This window comes from Pyrgilauda ruficollis, unplaced genomic scaffold (assembly GCF_017590135.1).
Source record: "Pyrgilauda ruficollis isolate IOZ18807 unplaced genomic scaffold, ASM1759013v1 scaffold12, whole genome shotgun sequence".
NCBI classification, from domain to species: domain Eukaryota; kingdom Metazoa; phylum Chordata; class Aves; order Passeriformes; family Passeridae; genus Pyrgilauda; species Pyrgilauda ruficollis.
The window spans coordinates 558837-576489 of NW_024510321.1; the positions used below are offsets into that span (position 1 = coordinate 558837).

At 49.3% G+C, this 17653-nt stretch overlaps 1 protein-coding gene across 1 annotated transcript; it reads left to right on the forward strand.

The window, feature by feature from the left end:
- Window positions 1-1908: 1908 nt before the first annotated feature.
- On the forward strand, window positions 1909-16496 carry KLHL40 (kelch like family member 40). Its single transcript, XM_041487175.1, has 6 exons — window positions 1909-3256; window positions 6713-6873; window positions 12477-12584; window positions 13659-13844; window positions 14388-14534; window positions 15293-16496. The coding sequence occupies exons 1-6, from the start codon at window positions 2111-2113 to the stop codon at window positions 15402-15404; spliced, it is 1860 nt and encodes a 619-aa protein (XP_041343109.1). The 5' UTR covers window positions 1909-2110; the 3' UTR covers window positions 15405-16496.
- The last annotated feature ends 1157 nt before the right edge of the window (window positions 16497-17653 follow it).

Sequence of the window (17653 nt, forward strand, 5' to 3'; positions counted from 1 at the left end):
ATGCCAGAGACCAAGCAGGTGCCAGAGCTCCTCTGGGAAGGGCTCCAGCTGAATTTTAGCAGTGGCACCTCGTGGCGTGGGGGATAAGGAAGCAAAACTCAGATGGCAGCACAACGAAAAGGAAAAAGAGGCAGGGCTCAAGGGAGATTAAAGGCAGAGGGAGGGGGGAAATCCCAGCTGGTGGCACAACAACACAGGATTAAACTTGGGAGGGCACAGAGCTGATGCAGAGGGGGCAGAGAGGGGAGGGTGGGGGTGTCCAGCCCCAGATGTCAGGGAGCAAAGATTCCTGAAGTTCAACCCAGTTCAACGCTCGGAGCTTGATCCTGTCCCAGATGAGCAGCACAGCAGAGCTCATGATGTGAGCTCTGAAAACAGCTTGTGATTATTTCCCTGCTGTATTGGTACCTCCCAGGTGCTGCTGGAACCACACCAGTTCAGAAGGGCTTCATACTGGTGTAGCTCCCTCCCTCTTCTAGAGATCACCATCATGGCAATTTTTACAAACACATTCCTGCCAGGGTAAGGGGTTGTGTGGCTTTAAATACACCAAGAATAATGGCTAATATTTTTTCATAGACTTAATTAAATCGTTAATTAAATCTGTGCCATCACTGAGTGTCAGACAGCCCAGAGGGTCCACAGCAAGAGATAAAACAGATTCATGTGCAAGTTTTACTATGGGTATAAATAATTATAGCTACTCTGCTCGCCCATGTCTGTCAAAACTAATTTGCTTCTTTGTGAGCTCCGTGGGAATAGCTGGACCTGGACTGGCCATTTGGGGACCCAGGGGACTTCCTGGACATCCATGGCTAGGCAAGCAGGACACAAGAGCTGCTGGAGAGCTCAGCCACTCTGGAGCATCAGCTCCAGGCCAGGCAGGTTGTCCTGCTGTGCCTCTAGACTTCACAGAGGGGAGTGATGAACCAGAAGGCCTGAGCAGGAGACCCTCAATTTACTAGAAGGTATTTGTGTTTAGATGTCTTAATCTGTGAGTTGAAGCCCACCATTGCATTTCCTTTACTTCTGTTCTGCCTCAGACACTCTCTCTGTCACCAGGATCTGGAAAGGATGGATTTCTTTTTTTTCTTTTCAAGGTGCCATACATTTGCATGTATGGCAGAGTCACAGAATCAGTGAGGCTGGAAAGGAGCTCTGGGGTTGACTCCAGCCTGTGATTGAACCAGACCATGGCCCTGAGTGCTGTGTCCAGTCTTTCCTTAACGCCTCCAGGGATGGTGACTCCACCACCTACTGCAGGGAAAAAGAGCCATTCCTCTCCCACAGTCCTCAAGTCTCCTGCTTTAGTGAGGATTTTAAAGGAACTTCCAGCACAGATCTCGTATCCCATACAGGGCTGTAAATAAACAACTCTATCTCCATTTCTCACCCCTTTCCAGATCCCTGAAAAGTGACTCCAGAGGAGAATAAAGGACAAACCTGTGCAGCAAAGCAGCCCTGGGTGGGAGCTGGCTGGAGCTGGGGATGCCATAAAGCCCACACAAGACCCTCCTTTAGCACATCCTTCCAGCTTTGACTTCATGGCCTATTTTTAGCACAGCTGAAAGTCCAGCACTTTCAGAGGAGCCCATTTAGCATCATCAGGAGGAAACCCCAGCCTTTCCACCCATGATCCAAAAGGCAGATTGGGCTGTTAGATTCACCCAGAGGCCTCTTCCCAAGGCCATGGGTGGCACGTGTCCCCTGTGGCGTCACAGCAGCCAAACCTCCCCGCGGTGACTCACGAGCTGACAGACCCTTCCTGAATTACTGAGGCTGGAATTACAGCTGTTCCCCCGGCCCCCCTCCCCTCCTCCTTGTCCAATGTGTCATATTAAAGGGTGATCGGCTTACACATGCTGCAGTATGGATTCCTTAAGCTCTGCCATGCTGTGTCTATATATAAAGCCCCGAGCTGGAAACTGAAGTGCACAGACAGCTGGGAGCATAGCGAGCGTTTCACATTCCCAGTGTGCCAGCGGTCTGGAAGCTCCTGAGGCAGTGAGCTCTGCTTTGGGCAAGTTTCTTTGCTCAGGTTTAGGTATAGCCACCAATATTTATCCATAAAAGAAGGATTGGGGCAAAGAACGAGCGGTTACTCATCACCATGGGTTTGCCTCTTGATCAAGTGGAAGAATTGCGTCTCTACCAGCAAACTCTTCTCCAGGATGGACTCAAAGACATGCTGGACCACAATAAGTTTCTGGACTGTGTTTTGAAAGTGAAAGGGAAGGAGTTTCCCTGCCATCGGCTGGTGCTGGCAGCCTGCAGCCCGTATTTCCGGGCCATGTTCCTCTCAGACATGGAAGAGAGCAAGAAGAGGGAGGTCAGCTTGGAAGATGTCGACCCAGACGTCATGGGCAAGATCCTCCATTACATCTACACCTCCGAGCTGGAGATCACCGAGCAGAACGTGCAGGACATCTTCTCTGTGGCCAACATGTTCCAGATCCCCTCCATCTTCACCGTGTGCGTGTCCTTCCTGCAGAAGAGGCTCTGCCTCAGCAACTGCCTGGCCATCTTCCGGCTGGGATTGATGCTGGACTGCGCCCGGCTGGCCGTGGCTGCCCGGGATTTCATCTGCGACCGCTTCGCGCTGGTCTCCCGGGACGGGGAGTTCTACCAGCTCTCCCCCGACGAGCTGATTGCCATCATCTCCAGCGACTCCCTCAACGTGGAGAAGGAGGAGAGCGTCTTTGAGGTGGTGATGAAGTGGGTGGGGACCAAGGAGCGGGAGAGCCGGCAGAAGGCCTTGCCCGTCATCTTCGAGAGCATCCGCTTCCGCCTCATGCCCGACGACTACATCAGGGACCACGTGGAGAAGCACGCCGTGGTCAAGTCCAGCCCGGAGCTGCTCAAGAAGCTGCAGATGGTGAAGGACGCCCAGAAAGGCAAATTCACCGTGGTGAAGAAGAAGAAAGTGAAGAAGAACAGTGAGAATCAAGGGAAGGAGAATGTTGTCAATGGAGCTGTAGATGAGGGGGAAGATGCAGAGGAGGATGCTCTGCCTGGGATCTTGAATGACACGATGCGCTTCGGGATGTTCCTCCAGGACCTTATTTTCATGGTGAGCGACAGTGGAGCAGTGGCCTACGACCCCAATGCCAACGAGTGCTATTTTGCCTCCCTGTCTACTCAAATCCCAAAGAACCACGTCAGTCTGGTGACCAAAGAGAATCAGATCTTCATCGTTGGAGGACTGTACTACAACGAGGACAACAAAGAGGATCCCATGAGCTCCTACTTCCTACAGGTACTACCTTTATCTTTCTTTTGTTTCTTTGGCATTTGGGAACATCACCAAGCTTTAGCTTCCATGCAAATCCCATAATATTTGTTGTTACGTGATGTTAAAGTGAAAGTTGTAAACGAAGGAGAATGATCTGGGTTGCTTTACTGGAGATTCTTCTCCCTTTATTTTTGAGGCAGATACCACTGAGGGATGGTTGTGGTAGTTGAGGAAGAAGATTTGAAGGAGTAGGAAATAGGAATGAGTCATCCTGATCCAAATCCTGAGGAGAGGATTGCTTAGAACAGTGAATTTGGCCCAGCCCTGGCTGCCACAGGGTTCACAAACTGGGAGGTTTGTGGCATCAGACCCAGGTTCTGCTTTGCATCCCCTGCCTTCCGTGGTTATGAACCCCAGGAAAACCCACGGGTGACGCTGGCAGGTGCTGAAAAAGGAGCAGCAGCAGCTGCAGCCACAGAGCAAACACCCCAAGGACACAGGGCATGTCCCTGCCTCCCCACACGTGCCCCATTCCCAGTGCTCCTCCTGCCCCTGGAGATGGGCTTGGTCCAGCTCAGAGTCTCTGCCTCAGCCATTTCCACCCTGAGAGGGGGAAATCACCACGAGCTTTCTTTGGGGATACCCCTCAGGGAAAGTGGCTGCTCTAACTCAGCAGTGACCCAGCTGTGACTGGATTGAGCTGTGCAGGCAATGTGAGCCCCAGCCTGGGCTGCAGCCCAGATTTCTTTCTCTGTAGACAGCTAACACAAGGCGCCTGCCCTTCTTGCTGACCCCAAGGAATCCAGTAAATCCTCTATTCTTCCTCCCATACCCAGAAATCCTTTTTTTTTTGTTCCTCTCCATGTCTCAAATCTTCTGGGAAGGAACAAAAACGTGTCTCAGGCTCACATCTTCTGGGGAAAACAATAACATCTCCAGGCAGAAAGGATAAAATGAGGCTGGTTGCCTAGCTGAGACACAGAGCCCTGATCCCTGCCTTGACTCACTGCCCTCATCAGTAGGGCTGCACATCCTGCAGGGACCAGGCTTGTCCTCACCTGGAAAGGGGCAGGGGTTGTGCAGGCCAGGTGGAGTCCAGAGAATGAGAAGCCAGGAGGAAGAAACCCCAGCCCCATAGAGCAGGAGGGAGTGGGGAAGCTGAGGAAGTTGCTGGGGGTGTCCTGTTTGAGATGCAGCCTTTCACACTGGGCAATCCGTGATGACAGAGGTGTGGGCAACCCCATCAGTCACCTGTGAAGAGCAGGCCAATGCATTCAGCACAAACCTGTGCCTAAAGATCAATCTTCCCAGCAGAGGGGGAGCAGGGTCCAGAGAGGTCACAGAACCTCCACAGAATCATAGAAAGGCCTGGGAGGCCATTCTATGGAATCTTGAGAGGGACCTTGAAGATCACCTAGTTCCAAACCCCTGCCATGAGCAGGCACACCTTCCACTAGACCAGGCTGCTCAGAGCTCCATCCAACTTGGCCTTGAACACTTCCAGGGGTGGGGCAGCATCCTTGGAAGCGTTCAATATTTGACTGCACAAAGCCCTGGGAAACTGCTCTGACTCCAAATCTGTGCCTCTTTGAACACGTGGGTTGGATGAAAAACATTTGGTGGTCCTTCTCCCAAGCACTCTGTGGTTCTGAGCTGCAAACAGCAAGATTTCTCTATTCAGCTCCCAGTTTGCCACTGACTCAGTGGCAAGAGCCTCAGTGGCACCGTGGGGCCAGTTTCAGCTCTTCCCCACAGGAAGGGTCTCTTCACACCATATCACCACATCACTTGTGCTTGGGAGAATCAGACAAACCCTGGGACTGGGGAGTGCCATCAGTTTGCAAATGTTTAATTAATTGCACCAATGTCATTATGTAGCTCACAGTTGCTGTATGAGCAAGAGAGGTTTTGAGCCCTTTTTTTCAGCTCAAATGACACATTTAGACATGCAGGTCTATGACAGGCCACTGTGCCACACCTCCCTACACCTTTTGAGTCTTTCTATCCCCCCAAATTTCAAATCCCCCCTGCTGAAGCCAGGTGCATTAGGTCAGGGATAATTTAGATTTAAGGACAGGCACCAAAATAAAAAAATGCTGATAAATCCCAGGGGCCTTGCAGATTTTGGCAGGAGCAAAATTATTCCATTGACATTTCAGATGGAAAAGGGTATCCTTTCTTTGTCACTTGCAAGATTTATGACTCCAAAACAATGCTGAATCCATCAAGAAGCAGGAACTATCCCGATGACTGAACTGCTCAGGGTTGCACTATAAATAACACATGTGTGGACCACAGCTTACAAAGGGACAAAAACCACAGGCACCCAGCTGAGGGCGAGTCTTTGGAGCCAACCCATCAGGCTGAAGCTCCTTGGCCTGAGCCAAGGCAAACAATGCTCCAGGCAGTGCTGCGTCACAGCTTCATCCTGCAGTCCCACAAAACTGGCTGCAAGACATCCCTCCCTCCTCTATCAAGCTATAACAATATTTTCCCCCAGTTCCCATTAAGCCACAGTGCTCAGAGTCTTCAGACTAAGAATTTTTCCTTTTTTTAAATTTTTTTTTTCCGTGTGGAAGACAAGGAAATGCTTTGATCTACAGATGTCCAAGGATTTGGTGATCTGATCCAGCAGCCTGCTCACATGTCAGATGGGTCTGGCACACTTTATCTGTGTAGCCAACATTGCTGGCAGCACCCTGTTACCTGGCAGAGATGGAAAATGCCAGGATGAAATACTGTGAGGTGTTCTGTGCATGAAAAGGTTCAGGAAAATGTCTAGGATTGAAATGCTTCCATTCCTCCAGTCCCAGGAATGATCCATTGTAAGTCTTTCACCCAAAGATGACCAAGCTTGTTCCAGGTTAGAAGAGGAGACTCAGGAGAGAGCTTATCACTCCACAACTCCCTGAAAGGAGCCAGGTGGGGTTGGCCTCTTCTCCCAGGAAACCAGTGACAGGATGAGAGGACAAGGCCTGAGGCTGCACCAAGGGAGGTTCAGGTTGGACATCATGAAGAATGTTTCTACTGGAAAGGTGGTCAGGCATAGAAATGGGCTGCCCAGGGAAGTGGTGGAGTCATCATCCCTAGAGGTGTTCAAGAAATGACCTGAAGTGGCACTCAGTGCCACGGAATTGACAAGGAGGTGACGGGTCAAAGGTTGGACCCAATGATCTCAGAGCTATTTCCCAAATTTAGTGTGATTCTATAAAGTCCAGGCTTTGATGAATAGAGCAGAACATGTTGCTGCAGACCCATCTCTGCTCTTATGCCTTGTCATAAAAGGTTTATCACACAAATTTTTACTTGGGTTTGCTCTCAGATCTCCCATCCGGCTCCAGACAACAAAGGCACAGCCACAGGAGCATTGCTGCTGGAGTGACCGAGCTGCACATGGGAACACACTTTGTCCTCCACCTCTGGACCCTGACTTTTGCTAAACAAATGGACACACACTAATGACCACATGTTCCCTTCCAGTACGACCATCTGGACGCAGACTGGCTGGGGATGCCCCCCCTGCCCTCCCCTCGCTGCCTCTTCGGCCTGGGGGAGGCAGAAAACTCAATTTTTGTGGTTGGAGGGAAGGAACTGAAGGAGGGGGAGAAGACCTTGGATTCAGTCCTGTGCTACGACCGGCTGTGAGTGTCCACTGTGAGTGTGGGGTGGAGGGGGCTTGGAGGAGAAGCTGGAGCAGCTGCCGTGCAAAGTGATTCCAGCTCTCCAGGGGTCAAAAGGTTTGGGAGAAGGGCTTGAACTCTGTATGAGGATGCTGGGACTGTCCTCGAGCTGTGCCCTGGGGATCTGAGCTGCCTCAGCCCAGCTGCTCCCTTTATTGAGCCTCCTGGAGAGGGAAGCCTTTATGGGGATATTTTGTTATCTGGGACTGGTGTTAGTAGATGTTCATGTCATCATGAAGAATATTTCTACTGGAAAGGTGGTCAGGCATAGAAATGGGCTGCCCAGGGAAGTGGTGGAGTCATCATCCCTAGAGGTGTTCAAGAAATGACCTGAAGTGGCACTCAGTGCCACGGAATTGACAAGGAGGTGACGGGTCAAAGGTTGGACCCAATGATCTCAGAGCTATTTCCCAAATTTAGTGTGATTCTATAAAGTCCAGGCTTTGATGAATAGAGCAGAACATGTTGCTGCAGACCCATCTCTGCTCTTATGCCTTGTCATAAAAGGTTTATCACACAAATTTTTACTTGGGTTTGCTCTCAGATCTCCCATCCGGCTCCAGACAACAAAGGCACAGCCACAGGAGCATTGCTGCTGGAGTGACCGAGCTGCACATGGGAACACACTTTGTCCTCCACCTCTGGACCCTGACTTTTGCTAAACAAATGGACACACACTAATGACCACATGTTCCCTTCCAGTACGACCATCTGGACGCAGACTGGCTGGGGATGCCCCCCCTGCCCTCCCCTCGCTGCCTCTTCGGCCTGGGGGAGGCAGAAAACTCAATTTTTGTGGTTGGAGGGAAGGAACTGAAGGAGGGGGAGAAGACCTTGGATTCAGTCCTGTGCTACGACCGGCTGTGAGTGTCCACTGTGAGTGTGGGGTGGAGGGGGCTTGGAGGAGAAGCTGGAGCAGCTACCGTGCAAAGTGATTCCAGCTCTCCAGGGGTCAAAAGGTTTGGGAGAAGGGCTTGAACTCTGTATGAGGATGCTGGGACTGTCCTCGAGCTGTGCCCTGGGGATCTGAGCTGCCTCAGCCCAGCTGCTCCCTTTATTGAGCCTCCTGGAGAGGGAAGCCTTTATGGGGATATTTTGTTATCTGGGACTGGTGTTAGTAGATGTTCATGTGAGACACATACAGAGGTGTTTTTTTTCTTCTGCTAAATCCTCTGCTCTTGTCCATTGATTAAAGGATCAGTGACATTCACTGTGGTCTCACCAAAAGAGGTTTGAACAGAAAAGCTTGTTTTTAAATTTTTCAGATGTGTCGCAGAATGGCTCATCCTGATTGATATCAGGCTTAATATCCAATTATTTTTGGACAATGGGCTCTGACCCATGCTAGCTCATGAGCTTTATTAAAAGGCACCATCCTGTTCTTCTCTCAGGAGACAGAAACGTCCAAAGCCTGCTGCTCTCTGCCCCAAAGAGACAGAGCAGCAGGCATCAACAAGCCTTTGCTTGGTCTATATTTAGATGTGTGTGCTTCCAACTCTGTTTTGTAGGCAGAGATTTGAAACCAGTTCCATTCCCACAGAGCAGGGCATTTATCTGCCCCTGCAGACTCTGGGAAATAATTTGTCTGCCCCCGCTAAGTGTCTGGGGGTGGTTTGAGTATCAGTTTGAAGCTGGTAGAGATGTGATCAGCACCATTTTATCTCTGGTTTGATTTGGGTTGATATTATTCTGATTGAACATGGCTGAACATGAGCCAGCTGTGTGTCCAGGTGGCCAAGAGGGCCAGTGGCATCCTGGATTATCAGCAGGACCAGGGAAATGTTTCTTCCTTTGTGCTGGGCTCTGTGAGGCTGCACCTCAAATCCTGCATCCAGTTTTGGACCTCTCATGACAAGAAGGACATTGAGGGGCTGGAGTGAGCCCCAAGAAGGGAACAGAGATGGGGAAGGGTCTGGAGCACCAGGAGCAACAGAAATAACTTGGGGGGCTCAGCTCGAAGAAAAAGAGGTTCAAGGGGTCATTATTGCTCCCTATCCCTATCTGAAGACCTCAAGAAAATAAAGGATATTAGCATAAATACTCTGCTTATTTCACTGTCATCCTTTTTTTAGATCATTATTATTTTTAGGATCATTATTATTATTTTTAGAATAATTAGATATTTATTATCTGAGCCTGCCCCATTGCAGACCTTGTGTTTCTGTGACTGAGTCCAACCCTGTGCTCACCTCTAGGTCTGGGAAATGCCGTGTCCTCTAGGTGTCACCCAGCAAGCTACAATTCCTTTTGCTTTCCATCTTTTCCTGACCCAGGTCCTTCAAGTGGGGTGAGGCTGATCCCCTTCCCTACTCGGTCTATGGCCACGCAGTGGCAAGAGAAAATCAACGAGGCAATCCCCCAAAGCAGGGGGAGTGCAGAGTTGGTACCTCCTCAGCCTGGTTTAAGGAGGGCTGGATGGGATAGGAAATGTGGATCCTTTCCACTCACTTTTGTGTCTGAAGCCCTTTCCAAAACCTTGGGAGGCCAACAGGGACATCGGGAAGATGGCAGTGTCCTTACAGGAAAGAGAATGTATTGCCCCATCCCTGGAAGCAGGCTGGAGTAGGCTTTGAGGGAAACTGGTCCAGTGGAAGGGGGCCCTGCTCATGGGGGTTGGAATGAGATAATTAAAGATCCTTCCAAATTAAACCATTCTCTGCTCTCCTTTGCTCACAAAAAAATAAATGTCACACAGATTGGAAGAGGCATTGAAGAGCAAGAAGCCCCTTCACTTTTAGGGTGTCCTGTCTTGGGCTTGTGGAGCAGAGTGGTCACCATAGACAAATCCAGACATGTATTTGCAGCAGGAGGGAAAAACCTCATCCACCCTGACCCCATCCCCTGCAGGAGATGAGCTCAGCAGGAAAAGCCTCTCTCAGGAGCATCACAGTGGCTGCCTTGCAGGGCACAGATGTGGCTGTTTGCAGAGCGCTTCATCCTGCAGTCCCACAAAACTGGCTGCAAGACATCCCTCCCTCCTCTATCAAGCTATAATAATATTTTCCCCCAGTTCCCATTAAGCCACAGTGCTCAGAGTCTTCAGACTAAGAATTTTTCCTTTTTTTAAATTTTTTTTTTCCGGGTGGGAGACGAGGCAATGCCTTGATCTACAGATGTCCAAGGATTTGGTGATCTGATCCAGCAGCCTGCTCACGTGTCATATGGGTCTGGCACACTTTATCTGTGTAGCCAACATTGCTGGCAGCACCCTGTTACCTGGCAGAGATGGAAAATGCCAGGATGAAATACTGTGAGGTGTTCTGTGCATGAAAAGGTTCAGGAAAATGTCTAGGATTGAAATGCTTCCATTCCTCCAGTCCCAGGAATGATCCATTGTAAGTCTTTCACCCAAAGATGACCAAGCTTGTTCCAGGTTAGAAGAGGAGACTCAGGAGAGAGCTTATCACTCCACAACTCCCTGAAAGGAGCCAGGTGGGGTTGGCCTCTTCTCCCAGGAAACCAGTGACAGGATGAGAGGACAAGGCCTGAGGCTGCACCAAGGGAGGTTCAGGTTGGACATCATGAAGAATATTTCTACTGGAAAGGTGGTCAGGCATAGAAATGGGCTGCCCAGGGAAGTGGTGGAGTCATCATCCCTAGAGGTGTTCAAGAAATGACCTGAAGTGGCACTCAGTGCCACGGAATTGACAAGGAGGTGACGGGTCAAAGGTTGGACCCAATGATCTCAGAGCTATTTCCCAAATTTAGTGTGATTCTATAAAGTCCAGGCTTTGATGAATAGAGCAGAACATGTTGCTGCAGACCCATCTCTGCTCTTATGCCTTGTCATAAAAGGTTTATCACAAAAATTGTGACTTGGGTTTGCCCTCAGAGCTCCCATCCTGCTCCAGACAACAAAGGCACAGCCACAGGGGCATTGCTGCTGGAGTGACCGAGCTGCACATGGGAACACACTTTGTCCTCCACCTCTGGACCCTGACTTTTGCTAAACAAATGGACACAAACTAATGACCACATGTTCCTTTCCAGTATGACCATCTGGATGCAGACTGGCTGGGGATGCCCCCCCTGCCCTCCCCTCGCTGCCTCTTCGGCCTGGGGGAGGCAGAAAACTCAATTTTTGTGGTTGGAGGGAAGGAACTGAAGGAGGGGGAGAAGACCTTGGATTCAGTCCTGTGCTACGACCGGCTGTGAGTGTCCACTGTGAGTGTGGGGTGGAGGGGGCTTGGAGGAGAAGCTGGAGCAGCTACCGTGCAAAGTGATTCCAGCTCTCCAGGGGTCAAAAGGTTTGGGAGAAGGGCTTGAACTCTGTATGAGGATGCTGGGACTGTCCTCAAGCTGTGCCCTGGGGATCTGAGCTGCCTCACCCCAGCTGCTCCCTTTATTGAGCCTCCTGGAGAGGGAAGCCTTTATGGGGATATTTTGTTATCTGGGACTGGTGTTAGTAGATGTTCATGTGAGACACATACAGAGGTGTTTTTTTTCTTCTGCTAAATCCTCTGCTCTTGTCCATTGATTAAAGGATCAGTGACATTCACTGTGGTCTCACCAAAAGAGGTTTGAACAGAAAAGCTTGTTTTTAAATTTTTCAGATGTGTCGCAGAATGGCTCATCCTGATTGATATCAGGCTTAATATCCAATTATTTTTGGACAATGGGCTCTGACCCATGCTAGCTCATGAGCTTTATTAAAAGGCACCATCCTGTTCTTCTCTCAGGAGACAGAAACGTCCAAAGCCTGCTGCTCTCTGCCCCAAAGAGACAGAGCAGCAGGCATCAACAAGCCTTTGTTTGGTCTATATTTAGATTTGTGTGCTTCCAAGTCTGTTTTGTAGGCAGAGATTTGAAACCAGTTCCATTCCCACAGAGCAGGGCATTTATCTGCCCCTGCAGACTCTGGGAAATAATTTGTCTGCCCCCGCTAAGTGTCTGGGGGTGGTTTGAGTATCAGTTTGAAGCTGGTAGAGATGTGATCAGCACCATTTTATCTCTGGTTTGATTTGGGTTGATATTATTCTGATTGAACATGGCTGAACATGAGCCAGCTGTGTGTCCAGGTGGCCAAGAGGGCCAGTGGCATCCTGGATTATCAGCAGGACCAGGGAAATGTTTCTTCCTTTGTGCTGGGCTCTGTGAGGCTGCACCTCAAATCCTGCATCCAGTTTTGGACCTCTCATGACAAGAAGGACATTGAGGGGCTGGAGTGAGCCCCAAGAAGGGAACAGAGCTGGGGAAGGGTCTGGAGCACCAGGAGCAACAGAAAGAACTTGGGGGGCTCAGCTCGAAGAAAAAGAGGTTCAAGGGGTCATTATTGCTCCCTATCCCTATCTGAAGACCTCAAGAAAATAAAGGATATTAGCATAAATACTCTGCTTATTTCACTGTCATCCTTTTTTTAGATCATTATTATTATTTTTAGGATCATTATTGTTATTTTTAGAATAATTAGATATTTATTATCTGAGCCTGCCCCATTGCAGACCTTGTGTTTCTGTGACTGAGTCCAACCCTGTGCTCACCTCTAGGTCTGGGAAATGCCGTGTCCTCTAGGTGTCACCCAGCAAGCTACAATTCCTTTTGCTTTCCATCTTTTCCTGACCCAGGTCCTTCAAGTGGGGTGAGGCTGATCCCCTTCCCTACTCGGTCTATGGCCACGCAGTGGTGTCACACAAGGACCTTGTCTACATCATCGGGGGCAAAGGAAGTGACAAGTAAGTCAAAAAGCAAGAGAAAATCAAGGAGGCAATCCCCCAAAGCAGTGGGAGTGCAGAGTTGGTACCTCCTCAGCCTGGTTTAAGGAGGGCTGGATGGGATAGGAAATGTGGATCCTTTCCACTCACTTTTGTGTCTGAAGCCCTTTCCAAAACCTTGGGAGGCCAACAGGGACATCGGGAAGATGGCAGTGTCCTTACAGGAAAGAGAATGTATTGCCCCATCCCTGGAAGCAGGCTGGAGTAGGCTTTGAGGGAAACTGGTCCAGTGGAAGGGGGCCCTGCTCATGGGGGTTGGAATGAGATAATTAAAGATCCTTCCAAATTAAACCATTCTCTGCTCTCCTTTGCTCACAAAAAAATAAATGTCACACAGATTGGAAGAGGCATTGAAGAGCAAGAAGCCCCTTCACTTTTAGGGTGTCCTGTCTTGGGCTTGTGGAGCAGAGTGGTCACCATAGACAAATCCAGACGTATTTGCAGCAGGAGGGAAAAACCTCATCCACCCTGACCCCATCCCCTGCAGGAGATGAGCTCAGCAGGAAAAGCCTCTCTCAGGAGCATCACAGTGGCTGCCTTGCAGGGCACAGATGTGGCTGTTTGCAGAGAAACATTCCACAATCCAGCAAGGACTGGTCCTCCTCGGGAAGGGTTATGGTCTGAAAGTGTGAACATCCTCACACAGCCCACCTGGTGACAGGAACACCACTGAGGATATTCTGCAGTGGATCAGGAGCAATAAATCAATGCTTTGATGGCTGTGAGAGGCCCTAAGAGGCTGTCTAGACCTGTTTCCAGGTGTGTGAGCACCAAGCTGAGCTCTCAGGACTCCTATCCAAAGTGGGCACAGCAGGAGGGGATGTGTTACACACACAAGTGGTGACTCCAGGCATGGACACCCTTGTGTGTACACCCAACAAACGGGGTGTGTTCCTCCACTCATGCTGCTGTGAAAGAGCAAAATCCTCCCTAGAGACCCCACCTTCTTCCCCACAGACACCCCCAAGCCCCTGCAGGGCAAAACCACCCTTTGACAGGCGACTGAGGCTCCTTTTCCCTCTCATTTTTCTCCAGGAAGTGCCTGAAGAAGATGTGTGTCTACAACCCAGCCAAGTTTGAGTGGAAGGAAATGGCTCCCATGAAAACCGCCCGCTCCTTGTTCGGAGCCACCGTGCACAAGGACAAAATCTACGTGGCAGCTGGTGTCACTGACTCTGGTTTGACCAATTCGGTGGAGGTCTATGACATTGCCACCAACAAGTATGTCCTGAGTTGTGGTTACACAAGGAGTAGGCTCAGCAACTTCCAGCCATCCTGGAGTTTTTTTGTGGCTTCTGATGTCAGTTCTGCCAGTTTATACACCCAGGGTAGGGGAGTTGGAACTGGATAATCTTTAAGGTCCCTTCCAACCCAAGGCATTCTAGAGTTCAATGGTTCCTCAGAGAGCTGGGTGTCACCAAAGTCACTGTGGTTGTGCTGGGGATGATCTCAGGCTCGCCCTCAAAGTGGTTTCACCCACTGTGCCATCCTTGGGTTCCCTGGAGCTTCACCCAACACAACAAACCCTCTGAGTTCGGGTGGCTCTTGCAGCTGTTGCCCCAGCACTGGGACAAACTGGTCCACACAACCAAAGCAAAACAAAGTTGAACAATGATGATGGGAACAGTTTCCCTAAAAACAGCCAGGTATGGTCCCACCCCACCTAGACCTGCACAACTGGATCTGTCCCTAGTGAGCTCAGTTGTTCAATCTTGATTTGAGGTGGCCAGGACGCTCTAACTTGTCCCCTCTCTCGCGTGGCAGGTGGGACACCTTCACTGAGTTCCCCCAGGAGCGCAGCTCTGCCAGCCTGGTCAGCCTGTCTGGGGTGCTCTACCTGCTCGGGGGGTTCGCCACGGTGGAGACCGAGTCGGGAGAGCTGGTGCCGACGGAGCTGAACGACGTTTGGAGGTGACAACCTTCCCCAGGGCTGTCCAAGGGAGCGTGGGAGGGATGTTAGTAGTGAAATAGATAATTTCTGGGTTTTTTTATGCCGTCAGTGTGAGACGGAGGTTGTCACACCAGTACCAGAGTGCAGGCTCAGCACTCGGTGTCTGGGAAGTTCACCCTGTGCTGTGCTGGAGGGCACATTGGTGCTTCAGTGACCTCTCCCAGCCTCACACACAAACAGACCAGGGAAAACTTTCTCCTTTGGCTTTGTTGAGCGTTGACATTTTGCCTGGAGCAGGTTCCAGACTCCCCTTTGGTGTGGAGCAGCATCTGTGCGATGCTTCCTCTCCCTGGGAACAGCCAGTGCTCGGGCTGGGAAGCAGAGAATCTGGGCTGGGAAGCAGAGAGTCTGGGCTGGGAAGCAGAGAGTCTTACATGCAAGAGGAGTGGGCAGAAAGCACTTAGCGACAGCTGCTAGTGCAGTGTTGGCTGCTCCTGTCCCTCAGTTCAGTGCTCTGGCACCCTCAGCAGGATCCTGCTGTCCTTCACCATGGATGTTCCACCTTGGTGCCATCAACACAATTCCCAGAAGAAAAATATCCCTTCCCCTGCAAGAGCACTGATATCCACTGAGTGCTGATATCCACGTCCCCCAAACCAGAGCACGCCAGGGCTGAAAGTCCCCATGCAGATTCCTGTGGGCTCCCACCCCAATGGAGAGCAGCTGGAGGGAGGGAGAGGAGACCTTTCCTCACCACTGCCTGCCTGCCTCTCCCCAGGTATGATGAGGAGCAGAAGAAGTGGGAAGGGGTTCTCCGGGAGATCCAGTACGCCTCCGGTGCCACGTTCCTGCCCGTGCGCCTCAACGTTCTGCGCCTCACCAAGATGTAGCCAGGAGTGATTGGTCCTCTTTCCACGGGGTGCTGGGGCAAAGAGGGATGGGGAGATGCGGCATCTGGACACTGCCCAGGACATTGCATCTGTGATTGGTGCTTTTTTGGATAAGTGGGAAAGAGAGGAGAATATCTAGAAAACCTCTGTGAACTTGAAGGTGTTCACAAGGTAATTAGAGAGGGGATCTGGAGCCTGCAAGGAGCTGGGGAAGACTGAGCACAGAAAAATTAGTTACTCCAGTCTCAGGAGACGGGACAAATAGATCATACATTTTTAAACTTATTTCTCCATATTTTTCCCCATCTTTTCAACTGCTGTTGGACCTCTCCAACAAAGAGGGGATGCAGAAAGGGACTAAGATGACATTCCCCAGGGAAAGGTGTCCACAAAGTATTTCCCAGCCTAAGGTGTCTGTGAGCACAGTGCTCCTTGGAGAGGAGAAGGAAGGGTTAAAGTCAAGTGGTACAGGAGAGATCTGGTAGAATTTGATGAATTCCTGAGTGAAGAGGGCTGTTGGGATGAGAGAGTTAAAAGAGAAGATCATGTGAGCAGCACAAGCACTTTGGAAGCTGTGATGAAAAGCAAATAATCTTGGTCCTTTGCCTCCAGCTTGACTTTGGAGTGATGAGAGGCCAGGAGCTGAGTCTCAGGAAGGGAGGAGTCACGGAAGTTGTAGGGTGGGAAGGGAGGAGGGATGGACAGAGGATGCCATGTGTGGTCACCTCCAGCCTTTTGGGCTCCTCATCTTCAATCACAGATCACAATGTCCTCACCTATGGATGGACAAATGCTGGTTTTAAGGGAAAGGTTTTATATTTTTGCTGGTTTTCTTATTTTTCATGTTCAGATTTTTTTTTTTTCTAAGAGTATTTTACTTTGCTAAGATCTCAGATGTTCTTGGCTCAAAGAGAGCCTCTGACCGAGGAAAAAAATGCATATTTATTTTAATGTTGTCAATAATGAAGTTTTGATAGAGACATGACTGTACTGGCAGCAGGAAAAAAGATCTGTTAGAGCAAAAATCTCCTGATGCCCACACCATCTGACCAGTGGTTTATTTAAAAATAAATGTGACTATTCCAAAATAAATCCCCTGTGTTTGCATATTGATAGAGCTGAAACTGATCCTTCACAGCAACCAAAAGCAAGGACTGAGCACAAGCTGTGATGGACACATGCAGCAAAACAGGCCCATGGAGAGCCTCACCTTTTCTTGTTATTTTCCCTCATCTGAGAGCTGAAATTTTAGGATCTGTATCCTTACAGTTCTTCCCAATGGATATCACAACTAGGAGTTTACCCAGGACTAGAAAGAAGCTGGATCCTTACACTGACAGGGTGAAACAGCCTCAAGCTGTGACAGGGGAGGTTTAGATTGGATATTAGGATGAGTTTTTCCATGGAAAGGATTATAAAGCACTGGAAAAGGCAGTGGAGTTCCAGTGATGGAGTCACCATCCCTGGAAGTGTTCAAAAAAAATGTGGATGTGACACTCAGGGACATGGTTTAGTGATGAACGTGGTGGTGGTGCTGGGTTGGTGGTTGGACTCAATGGGATTAAAGGTCTTTTCCAACCTTAACAATTCCATGATTCTGTGATGTCATAGTACCATTAACAGGGTTGATAATCAATAATAATTTTTTTAAAAGAACAAAAACAAACATTGCAAAGTAATTGCCTCAAAGTGGTATGAAAATTCTGGTATCACAAATCTAGGTCAAAATGCAGTTATGGAGAAACTGAAATATGTTTGGAAGGAAAAAAGAGTTCAAGGGAAGTAAAGGAACCAGAGTCTTGTCCTGGTTTCATTTGAAGGATTTAGGAAGTTACAGGATAAGCTCCTTAGAGGACAATCACATCAAAACAGTAATGAAATATTTCAAAAGAAAACAAAATCCAAGGTGACTGGCTGTCACAAAGCAGCTTAAAGAAAAAAAAAAAAAAAAAAAAAAGGAACAAAAAAATCTTTGAAACAATCAAATGTGTGAAAAATGCACGGAAAAGAAATAAACACCTTCTGCCTAGTTCTGCAGAAATTCATGTAGACAATTCCCAAGCTAATTAAAGATGACTCTTCCAAATAGCTCTGGCAGAAAATAAAAAGGGTAAGAATTCAGAAAAAAAAAATTAAAATCCCTGCATAGAATAATAATTTTAAAAAGTCATTTATTACAGTGTCAGGATCCCACCTCCTGCCTCCAGCAACACCATCCCTGGAAGTGTTCAAGGAATGAGTGGGAGTTG